The 12,114-nt window shown below is 37.4% G+C and overlaps 1 protein-coding gene across 11 annotated transcripts in view; it reads right to left on the bottom strand.

The window, feature by feature from the left end:
• Window positions 1–12,114, bottom strand: part of XPO1 (exportin 1) — a 40,810-nt gene that overhangs the window by 20,779 nt on the left and 7,917 nt on the right. For 9 of the 11 annotated variants that reach the window (XM_075147741.1, XM_075147739.1, XM_075147743.1 and 6 more), the window contains 2 exons: window positions 11,318–11,419; window positions 7,354–7,426 (listed from right to left, as the gene is read on the bottom strand). In XM_075147741.1, the coding sequence (XP_075003842.1) occupies window positions 7,354–7,426; window positions 11,318–11,419 (175 nt within the window). Of the gene's footprint in view, window positions 1–6,866; window positions 7,080–7,353; window positions 7,427–10,039; window positions 10,104–11,317; window positions 11,420–12,114 lie in introns of those variants that run through there. The other 2 variants (XM_075147749.1, XM_075147748.1) reach the window with 2 other exon arrangements.

Genomic DNA, 12,114 nt, shown 5'->3' with positions numbered 1-12,114 from the left:
CAAGCTATGCTGCCTAAAGCTTTATTTTGCCACCTAATCCTCAGCTCCCTCCTCACCATTAACCTATCAATAACTGAAGACATGGAAACAATGGCTTTCCAAGTGACTTTTCAACACAATACACGTATCTAAAACCATTCTGTACAAAAACATCTGACTTCAAGGAAAGACATGCAGAGAGGATTTGGAGTCATGAACTAGATGAACATTAGTAAGAGTTCTAGTTCAACACAGCTTTGACACAATGATCGATCTGAGCACATGAGGGATTAAACACTTTCAAACCGGGCAAGTGTTTTCTTGTCATAGTGAAGTTTTAGAATAGGTGTATGTTTTGCTATTCAACTTCGTGAACCCAAAATCTGGTTTCAATCATTTCTTGAAGACGACAAGTCAACTGACTCATGCAGACAAAACGCACACGTTGAAGATTTTAGAAAAAGTTGTCACTACCGAGAAGAATGCCTTATGTTGAAGACATTTTGTTTTCCCCTAGGAACTACTCTAAATTTTAAAAAGTTTCTAAGACTTTACCAGAACTAGTCATTTTTTTGCAGTTCAGGCCTGAGCCACAGCCTGGTAATTGCATTCTCATGAAATCTGGAAAAACTAGGTTTAGACTTTGAGCCATTAGATACATACTAGACAGGAGCTGTTCTACAGGTAGTTCCAATTACAAATGAAACTATTCATCATTATCAACTGGGATCAATCGGCACTACTCCAGAAGAATGGTCATTAACAAAGTAAATATCACTGTCAAGCACTGGGTAAGAGTTACTACCAAGCACTAGCATTAGTTTGACATCATAGGTATGTCCTAGTATTTTAGAGCTAAAAGACCACACACTTGGCTGAAGCATTAGAGTAATTCACAAATGAGATACAAAAGCCCCCCAAATAGTATGGAAATAGGTTTGCAGTGCCAGAAACTAAACTATTGTAACTGCCTGCCAAACCACTACCAGAAGCCTACTGTTGCAACTCTTTGCATTTCAAAAAGGAATTAGAAAGTGAGTATTGTTCTTAGACTTCCAACTCCAACCAAAGCTGCAGATTTTTGATCTTGCTGCATCAATAGTATTATGCTGTTTGGTTACAACTTGAATGCTATGCCACCATCCATCTGGCCTTGAGATCAGCAGATGAAAACAGTTGCTCGGGTCCAAAACTTCTCCGTTGCAAAAAAAATGGTCACCACAGCAAAAAAGACAATCTAAAAAGTTTGCTAGTTTTCACTGGCCATGCTGCAGGCTTCTAAGGTTTTCCATCCAGCGAACAAAGTCATATTCCTAATCCCTTAAAAGCAGCAGCTATCCAATTCTCTAATGCTCCTTTTTTTTTGGCTTAAATGGCATTTTCTACCTCCTTTTTTTTTTTTAAAACTGAAGTATTGTGCTTTCTGCTCCATATTTAATAGCTCATTTCTTTATCATTCCACAGGAAAGATAATTCTCAGTAGAACAAAGATATTTCAACTTTATACTCTGACAAAAATCAACACATAGGCCAGTTATCATTTTTCAGCAGAACATGTCCAAGAAACTGTTCAAGGGTAGCAGCCCACTGGATTTGCTAAAATCAGTGTGCTTTGAGAACTTCAAAGGAAGTGTTGTTTTAAGGAGGCAGGCACAGGACATGCACAAGCCACAGAACCACTGCCTAAAGGTCTCCTTCAAACACAGAAGCAGCTGAACAAGTCTTGAAGATGGCAACAACACAACTGCCAAGTTCAGACCCTTCATTGAGCCAAAGAGGAAGAGATGGACATTCCTGGAAAACAGACCTTCCAATAAAACAGAAGGAAAAAAAAAACAACTGACCACTATACTCAGGACACACGTAACATTCTTCAAGGACCATCCGAAATCACAACTACGCCCATCTCATGACAACCTGCAACCAAAGGGAGCAGATTCTGTTTTCCGTTCCAAAACTTTCGTTGACACAGCACTGGCAGACCTAGCACCTGCTCAAGGACTTGTTCAGAGGCTGAACTAGTAGAAAAACAGTTATCAGAAGAGTTCAATAGTTTTAAAACTGTTTTGAAACTATCTTCTGCCAGCCTAGCTCCCTGAACCAGTTCACTGAAGGGCCAGAGAAGCACCAGTACTGGCTCAAAGACATTAAAAAGTGCATAGGTGAGGAACACCTTTATCCACAGCAGTTAAGTAGTAGATCAACCTAGCTCCAACCTCAAACTATGTTCTAATTATCAGAAAGGCTGGACACCATCACTGTCAGAAGGCCTGGACTAGCACCACTGTTAGCATTTTCTGGTAAGCAAAGTACAAAAAGTACTTTTGTACAAAGTACAAAAAAAAGGAAGATAGAGCAAGGACATTAATTCAAGGCCTTTTAGAAAGTTTCTGGATGAACATTAGACATTGTAGGCCTTATGTGAAAGTTGCTCCTCTACAGAGAGGCAAACATACAGTAAAATTGAGACACTTTCTGGAGAGAAAGTATTTTCACAGGTGACCTAAGCTATGCAATGGTTAGAGCTGGATTGGGACAGTGAACATTATCCAACATTAGTGAATTCTGCAGTCTAAACTTCAGAAGTGTGGAATATCCTACAGTTTAATCTTTGGATGTGCTTTTAGAAGCAATTACATCTCATCTGGGTAACCTGAGCTCAGAGGAGTTCCTATCGTGACCGAATACAGCATGTTACCATGAAGGTACACGCCTGTAGACAAAACCCCTTCTTGTACTTAAAGACATACAAGCACATCCTTTTATGCAGTTACAAACATTCAACAAGTGTTGAAAATTATCATAACTAGTGCTGCAGATGTGAGTTTACACTAATTTACTAAAATTAACAAATTCTCCGCTTATATTAAAGAATAAGAGGCATAAGTGAAGCGAGTGGACAATGTAACTCAGCAAATTAACATTATTGTGCAACGAAAATTAGAATTTCAAATCCTAAAGCAGAGTTGTCCCTTCCAGGGATGTTCGTATGCAAACACACTCATACTAAACTGTTTAAGTAGGCCCAAAATGTGGTCAAAATACCATCTTATTTTTAGTCTTAAGAAACAATGCCTTCCCATATTGTCCCACAAATCATCTTTCCCCATTAGTGGTGAACCCAATTAATCCATTATCTTTTTGCTTTTCAGCAGGAAAAAAAAAAACACCAATTCATGAAAATTCTTAAAAAGGGCATAGAGCTTGTCTTCCCACACACACAGAGAAGTGCTATGTAGCTCATTCCCCCTTCATTACACAGAGAATCAAAAAACAGCTCTTCGTGAAGCAGGCCAGAAATTTCCAGCAAAATATCTAATCACTCCACAGAAAAATCTCTTCTACAGCAGCTTCCACTACATCAGAAGCTTTATACTTAACTCCAGGGCCTTCCTGTGAGCCACTAAACTGCATCTCTCTGAACACTCCCCCCGCCCCCCCAATTTCAAAATGAGAAAAGTTGTACAAGCAATTCAGGTTTCATAATGAAGAAGTGCTTATCCATTCCAACTCAAAACACTCTGGACAAGCTCGCTCTGTTCACAGGAACATAATTTCATTTCACATTGCAGGATTAATGAAACATATCACTGAATTGGAAGACCAAGAAGCCTTTATTTCCAGGCAGGTTTTCACACTGTAAGAGAAAATCCTATTGAGACCACAGCACTTCAATCAAATGACACCCTTTATAAGCATTATTAAGCAATCAACTCTATAGAGTATCAGAGTTTAAAGCATTTAGTATCACCTCAATAAACTGAGCATTTTTACTTGAGAATGATAGTACAATACCCTGGAAATATGCCAAGTTCACAACTGTATGGGATGTTCTGGAATATGCCACCCGCCTTTCACTAAAGCAGCTTCAGTAAGGTTTCAGTGAAAACTACGTTACATCATTTGTATACATGTAAGAGCAATCCAAAGCTTCTCTTAAAGACTAAATACATTATAGACAGCAAGTCTAACCCATCGCTATGGTCTACTGCTGAAAGTGTCTGAAGGCTGAACATGCAGGCCAGGCATCTCATTTAACTGAATTTTACCAGTTCTGTGTTCCTAAATTCCACTTTTGTCTAGATAACCAGGTCAGCAATTGGTGCAAAATGCTAACTCCGAAAGCAAACAAAAAAAATTCAAGAACAAGAAAAAGCAGAGTAATCACATAAGTGTTTTTAAAATGTAAATTGTTTTGCCCAATTCCTGTTTTAGAATTATGGGAAGATACAGATGAACTTTCCAAAAGTGTTTACAATCCTCAACCTTCAAAATCAATGACACCTGAGGAACTTTTTACAATTTAAAAGGTACCAGGGCCAGAAGAGCTCAAGACTAAGAGCTGTTTTAAAATAAAAGCAAACTTAAGAATAGAGTTTCAAGTCCAAAGAACAACTGTGAAGAAAACATATTTTCCTACTTGCATTTGGAATTCCAGGCTGGAAGCTAAAACCTCCCAGCATTCAGACAGAAGCGATAACAAAACCCTGGCTAACCTCGAGGCCCAACAAGTCATTCTGATGTACAACTTGAGGTACAGCTGGGGGGGGGGGGGGGGGTGTCAAAAAAAGGTTACAGTTCAGGCTCTGTAATTAATGACATTGTTTTATTTCTCCAAGAATTTCCAGGCAGGTTGTTTCAAAAACTTTTTCATTCACTGACAGCCCAATTCAGATCGGCTCTTAACCTCAACTCCTATGCACGGCTATTGCTACATTTATTGCTCATAAATGGATTTAGTTCCATCTTAACCAAAAGTAAGATTTGTCAACTGTATTTACTACACGAATCAAATTAGACATGTTAAGTTTTATAAAGATATAAGGTAAAATTAACTGATTTATAACCTGCATGAATTGCTTTGTTACTAAGCATTACTTTGTTACATTGAGTTTCAGTTTCCTGCACCCATATTTTACTAGTTACACTTCAAACAGGAAAATCCTGTCAACTAAAGGAATGACGAGTCAAAATCAAGGAAATCTCAATTTAACCAGTCTTCTTATCTCCCAGGTAATCAAACCAACTGAACGAGCTCTGGAGAAGTTCTTTTGTACCAGACAGTAATCATCAGCAAAAAAAAAAAAAAAAAAAAACCAACAAAAAACAAAAAAAACACGAAACCACCACTACAGAGCAGATGAAACTGGATTAGAGATGAAACATTGATTCTCCCTCCTACACCATTGAGGCCAAGATGGATCAAATGCCACGGTACGCTAAATCTGTTTGGTTCCTCTTCTATTGATGTACAGGAGAAACCAGACAAGTAAAAGCCAACCCAATTCCCCTAAAATGTGAGGATAAAAGTCAATTCCACAATTTTAGTTTGGCTCTGTGAAAGAGAAAATATGTTAAAAGGTTGAACTAAAGACACACATTTGTTAGGATGAAGGATTTTTTTCTTCTAGAGTCTTCAGAACTACAAAAATCAGGAAAAATAAGAAGAGAATACTTAAACTTGACTGCGCAAGACAGTAACTTGATTTTGCATTGTTATGTATCGAGCTGTAGTTACTGCATCTTCTCAGATGACAGGAACCAGTCAAACAGTACTACCATGCCTGCAAACAGCGAAGTAACAGAAATCTAAAACACCAAGTCAAATATATCGGTTCCACAATTCATTCAAGCCGTGCATCCAGTATTATCTTGGCATCTCAAGAACAGATGAGATAACATGACCCAAAGCACAAGTCAGCATCCTCATCCTACTACCACTTGTTCTCATCTATTCCAGGCATTAAGAGCATGTCTTTTTAAGACTTACAATTACTGAATTATATTCTGCATTTGGCATTTGTTCAGTTCCAAACTATCAAGTAAGTCTACCTCTGTGACATCTCCTATTCTACTACACCTCACTTCACCAGCAGGCAGTAGTAAGCAGAGTAACTGCTTCGAACTATTGACTCCTTAGTTTCTTCCTGCTCTGCTCCCAGAGCCAAAAACTTTAGAACAACTTCCAAATGCTGAAACTAAGTGTTCGTAGTCAGGAATGTAACAAGATATGAGTAAGTTGAGATACTCTAATTATTAAAAGCACACAGAAGACTTAACTTCAGAGTGCTCCCTTAGTTTCTCAAAAGGACATAGTTGTGTTTGAGCCTTAGTTGAAGTTTTCCCTAGAAGCCTGCAAGTCTGCTTCCAACAGCAGAATGAACGTGAAACCTTACTTCCAAGAAGAGGTACGCTTTATCTGTCAACCTATATTTGGACGGAGTGGCGGGGAGGAAGGTGAGAAGCATAATGACCACAAAAATGTGGAAGTCTCCCTCTACACATTTGTTTTCATTGACATTTACGATTACATTTTAATCAATATAGTTTCAGAACCTAAGCATCAGCAGTAAAAATTTAAAGCACATCCTAGCATTGTTAATAAAAGCTCACAGCAGAACACAGAAATTTGGAATAACTTCAATGAGTTCCAAACCCAGCTTTTAGTAAAAAAAGCCAAGTATAGAATGGTGACAACATTCAATATCAAGAATTTAAAGTGGTTGTACGTAATGTTTTGAAGTCCAAGTTATCATGACTTGACAGAAAGCTACGTGAACAAGCACTAATGCTGTACCATAGAGGTACCTTCATTTACTATAGCTAACGTCTATAATTCAACACACATTGCAAGCTATAAGGGAAGAAGGGAAAGAAACAAAAACAAAACACAGTATTTATTTTAAGACTTCCAGATTCCTTGCAATGACAGAAGACTGGAGTTTGCCCTACACTGCACTTCCAGTTAGAGCAATCTAGCTTCATATACACTTACATGAATTAAAAGCAGACTTTATAGTATCTCATTGCCTAAAAGAATGTCCATTAATAGGCAATACTATGCATTTACTTAGTGTTTCTATTTTTAAATAATTATGACTGCTTACAATTTCAAAAGAGTCACGTAAATCTACACACACCACCAGACGGACCACAGAGTCTACCAGAAAAATGACAGGGTACTGGTGGGGCTGCATACACAGCCCAGACAAGCTGAAGAGAGCCTCCCATGCCAAGGACAGAGAATCCAAACCTCCACCTCAAAGCCAGGAGCAAACTTCCGAAGCTCCTAGGTTGAGACCTCTTCAGGTAAGTTTGGCCTGTAAGTCAGTACAACACTTAAATAATGATGTTTCAAAACTATCAGTCACACCTTTTACCTTCCCATGACAGAATTTCAGGTGCTCACCATCCCACTGAAACCATTATCACGAAGGGGAAAGACATCCAGAACAGCACAGATGCTCTTACTACGTGACAAGAAGTTACTAGCCTAATTGTATTTGACGCTGAAAATTACTTAGATGGGGACTGACAGTCTAAATCTAAGTTAATACACAAAGTTAAGAGGAGAAGACAAAAATCCCTCCCTACCTTCACACTGGTTCCTTGGAAGAATCTTCCATCTTGTTTTTATCACATTTTCCAAGATTTGCAGTCCATAATACTGAAATTGGAGAAGAACAAAATGTGAGTACATTACTGTAGGACTAACTAACTTTCAGGACTCTCATTCAGTCAAACACTCACACTTAACATCTAAGACCTCAAGATTATTAAACTAACAATTTTATTAAATATATGCCTATTCACCCATTTACTGAGGTTTCATGCATTTTTTTTTTCTTGTTTTATTCTTCACTATACTAAGTCCTGCTGTTTGATCATGCTCACACCAGGAGGGGCGGGGGGGGTGGGAATAACAACGATAAGCCCTCTGGCAGACAATTTTAGCTATCTGGAGAAGAGAAAGTAGCAGCCAGATATGAATTTGCATCATAAATGACTGCTCATATGTTCAAGTATTAACACAACCAGGCTCCTAAAAATATTTAGCAGCTTGGATGGTCTCAAGCTTCCTATCGTTCCTCTAAGAGCTGGAAAAAAAAAAAATTTTGTCTTAGCATCACATGTCCTGACACTGGCACTTTCTAGAGAAAGTATTTCCCAAACTTCACTGGTGTGTTACTTTAGGAACAGCAAGACAACCCACAGGTTTATTTAATTTCAATACCCACCCCAATATGGCAGCTATTTCTACTATTTAAAGATGAACTTTTGTGCTCAGTCAAAGAATAATAAAAATGTGAATAAGCTCTTGGAAATCCTTTTACCTTTCAGGAATTCCTTCCTATGTTCTTACCCGAAACCGTTACATTTGCAAAGTAATTGGTAAGGCCAGTCCCTCTGCCCATTTGTCCCTACTGCCAACTCACAGTAACAGGGAAAGAAGTTTGTGATGATATGATCGAAGAACTTTAATATATAAAACCCCATTAGCATGAATAGACAGGAGAGAAAAGGGGATGAGGAGTTTTGCGTTTACTTTATCTGTAGTGGATTAGGAAGAAAAAAAAAAAAATCACATCAATGCCTGAAAGGTAAACTCAAGTTTTCACAGTTAAAAGTTTGGCTGAGAATAAGAGTTCCTCTTTAAAATGGTTAGTTGTTATACAAAGTAGGATCATTAGTATTTCAACCAGAGGGATCACATAAACTTCAATTTAATTAAAAAACACAATGTAGACTGTCCCAAACTACATTGTATTAAAATACCATTTTTGCTGTTCTCATCTTAGCATAACCTACATCCCTTTGCTTCGCTCTCCGACCCAAGTTCCCACAAGCTTCACGTGTACATCCTGCATTTGCAAAATATTCTGTCACCTTCCAAAATCTTGGGTACCAAGAAAAATTATGCATTAACAGAAAGTTGGCAAAGTATTTTTTTCTTCATGGTCAACAGCAAAAGTTTTATCAACTAGATTTTAATCTGTAAATTTACTTAATTAACATAAAAGCTAAACAAAATCAAGGGAATGTTCATATAGGAAAATGTATGAAAACGTTCTTAAGCAAAATGCTTCACTTCACAGGAAGTGATTTCAGCCACTGCTATAGATTTATAGACACCATCTGCACCTGATCCAGGCTCACAATACAAAATATACTTACAAAGGCTTGTAACAATGTTGAAAGTATGAACATTGATATCAGACTGTGCTAACTTTCCTGAAGCAGATCTAAACTCTAGTTAAATTTCTAGATTTTACAGGCACAGGTATTAATGGCCCTTTCAGATAACAGCTAACCAAAAATGTTAATTTTGCTTCCAAACTTTTTTCCCACAAGTCAACTTATTTGGCTTTTAAGACCAGAATGGCAAGTCTAGTTTCATTTTACACACGCACTAGATGACCAAACAAAACTGAAGTGAAAATCCTGACATAAACTAAGGACAGACCTCATCTTTAGTCTTTGTTTCCCTACATAGGACTTCCTCTGACTCAAAGAAACACACCTCTTGCCACTCCTATCCCTCATTATCTTCTCAAATATCTAATTCAGATTCATGTACCTTAAACTGTGAAGAGGTTCATGCTGTCTAGGTTTCTACTCATTCTTTTGCACATATGTGACTTCAATTCTGCCCTCTCCTCGTGTCTTGTTCATCTTTTCCTCAGTACTAATAATATTCATTTTTCCTAATGCTCGCACATGAAATGAAATGGCAGCAGTAACAAAATCACTGTATACAATCTTCACCTACACATCTTTCTTGCCATACCACGTTTGAAGGCTTCATCAGCCTGCCTGAAGACTCTGCAAGGGGCTTTCTTATTTTTAAGCTTCATTTGATTTGATGGTTCTAATTTTTGGTATTTCCCTGACGACGAGATACACCAAGTCTAAAAAAAGTCACTGACACCAATTACAAGTTTTGCCATCTGAACTATCAGAAGCATACTTTTTAATCAACTATTGCGACAGTGCATGCAAACATATTTAAACTGCGCATAAACCAGAAGTTTTTCAAAATTCATTTACTCTTGGTTTGCTTATTTCTGATTGTCTAATAGCAATTCAATGCTCAGTTATGAAGATGAGAGACAGGTAACAGCAAAGACTGGGAAAAAAGTATGAAATGATCCCTATGGTAGAAATTTCTATGGCACCCTTATTACTTATTCTATGCACCGAATCCCTTTCCCTCCCACCTCCCAAGAAACAAAAACAATTGATGAACAGAATTCAGTTAAAGGGAATCAAAAGGGTAGACCTTGTGGAGGCCTGCCGTCAAAGCCTAGCTGTGTCAGTTGCACAGGAAGACACCCCTTTTCTTCCTATTACAAGCAATCAACATAATGGAACATTATGATTAATATCAGGTAGTGTTAACAGCTTTAATTAAAGAAAAAATATGATTGCATAAAAGCCAAATGTCATAGTGCATAAATTTAGCACCAAATCATTTGCAATTTATGTAAATTGAAGAATTCTTTACCTGTTGCTTTCTTTCTGTTCCTCTAATCATCTCATTTTTCACAAGACAAATTTGAGTTTTTAAAAATACTGTTGATAAATCAACTTAAACATTAGTAATGTCTGTCAGTATAAAAAGCAAAGTTTACCAGGCAAGCAAACAGGCAAACACTGTTACTTAAAGGTTAGCACTTTGAGGAAGTTCTTTAAACTGTTTTCCCCTAAACTTCAGAGAGCAATGAAAAAAATGGAACTGTTTCATGAATACCGCCTGATTTCAGAAACCATCCAAACACGATTATTTTCTGTTCGAACACAGTGTGTATCAAGCAGAAAAACATGCATGTCAGTTATTTGAGATAATCATCATCAACTTAAGACAGTGAAAACACATTTCGATCACCTTTTCGGTTCAAACTTCAGAAGTCTTAGGTAAAGCATTTAAAATTGTAGAAAAAAACTGAATGCTGCCCCTTTTAGTCTCTACCATGATGGATGGATTTAAAACAGCAGTACAAAGTAAATGTGTTCTGCATATTAGTAAAGACTAATCTCATACTACAAAGAGTTTGGGGTGCTTAACTTTCACTGATTGCTCAAAATCTTGGCCTAATAAGGTTTCTATTTTGTCTTTAATACACCTAGGGACAAATTCTCTCCTCAGTTACGTGCACATGGCTCTTACTATCACCAAAAACAGCCAAGCACTTACCCAAGGACAAAATGTGGCTCTAGGAGACTTTTCATTACTCCAATGTATACAGACACACACCAATCTTTGGAACTGGCACTATGCTTGTACGTGCCTTGAAAAAACCCTGTATTTCCAATTTAGCTCTTCCTTTTTTTTTTTTTTGTTTTAAAAAGAGGGGAAAGAAACTCTTGTCAATGTAAAAGAAGGTTCTAATATTTTGTCCATTTACACTTCTTGTTTAAAGCCAACTTTGGGAACAAGACAATAAAAAAAAATGTGGTTTGAATCAAGAGAGTCTATGGCTAAAAATGAGATACCTTCCTCAAAGTTTATGAATGGAAGAAAGAGGAAAACCAAATAAATAAAAGTTAATTTGCTTACTTTGGTATTCATGTTCTGAGAGAACTCCAAAATAGTATCAACTCTTGTCCACGCATCAGGATGTTCTTTTAAGTGAGTCAAGACTTCCTGTGCCATTCTTTGCTAAAAGCAAGTTTGATCAAAAAAAAGTATTAGTATTAGATTATTTAAGAAATTATATACTGTCGGTGAAGACATTAATATAAAAGATGTCTTTAAATCAATTATCCAAGAGTTAGGCAAAACTCAATTAGGAGCAACAAGTCCCTTAAGCCTCCTTCTGTGTGACAGTTAAAAGTTCATTAATAACCAAACTCCAAAAACACCTTGTTGCAAGACAGTCATTTACTTACTTCCACGCTTCCATACTGAAAGATTCATCTAGACCAGCAGCGAACGTGTTGAGAACAGCACACGTTACAGGGAAAACATACTAGGCAATGAAGTTCTCTCCCATTCAAGGAAGTAATCTACATAAAATTTTACTCAAGGGCATCCACATTTTCTAGTTCTACTGGAAGCATTCATACAAAATGCCAGCTTTAAGGAGCACTGTATCATGCTGCAAAGCTGTTGATGTAGGAACTGTTGATTTTATTTTGAAGAACCACGGAGCAGAGCATTAGATGTCTCCAATCCCCACTTCTGAGGAATCCCTTGATGTATCTAACAGCTTACAAAACAATAATAAAAACTGATCGGGGGGGAAGAACAGAGTTGGGCATGCTAATCATTTGTTCTTCCTTGGAACTGACACTACCAATTACTGTACTAGATACTATGGTTTCAGTAACTTGCAAAACCTCATCCGAAGCAAT

This window comes from Calonectris borealis, chromosome 3, assembly GCF_964195595.1.
Source record: "Calonectris borealis chromosome 3, bCalBor7.hap1.2, whole genome shotgun sequence".
Classification (NCBI taxonomy): domain Eukaryota; kingdom Metazoa; phylum Chordata; class Aves; order Procellariiformes; family Procellariidae; genus Calonectris; species Calonectris borealis.
The sequence above is the reverse complement of the archived record's forward strand: the minus strand, read 5'-3'. Positions and strand labels throughout refer to the sequence as shown.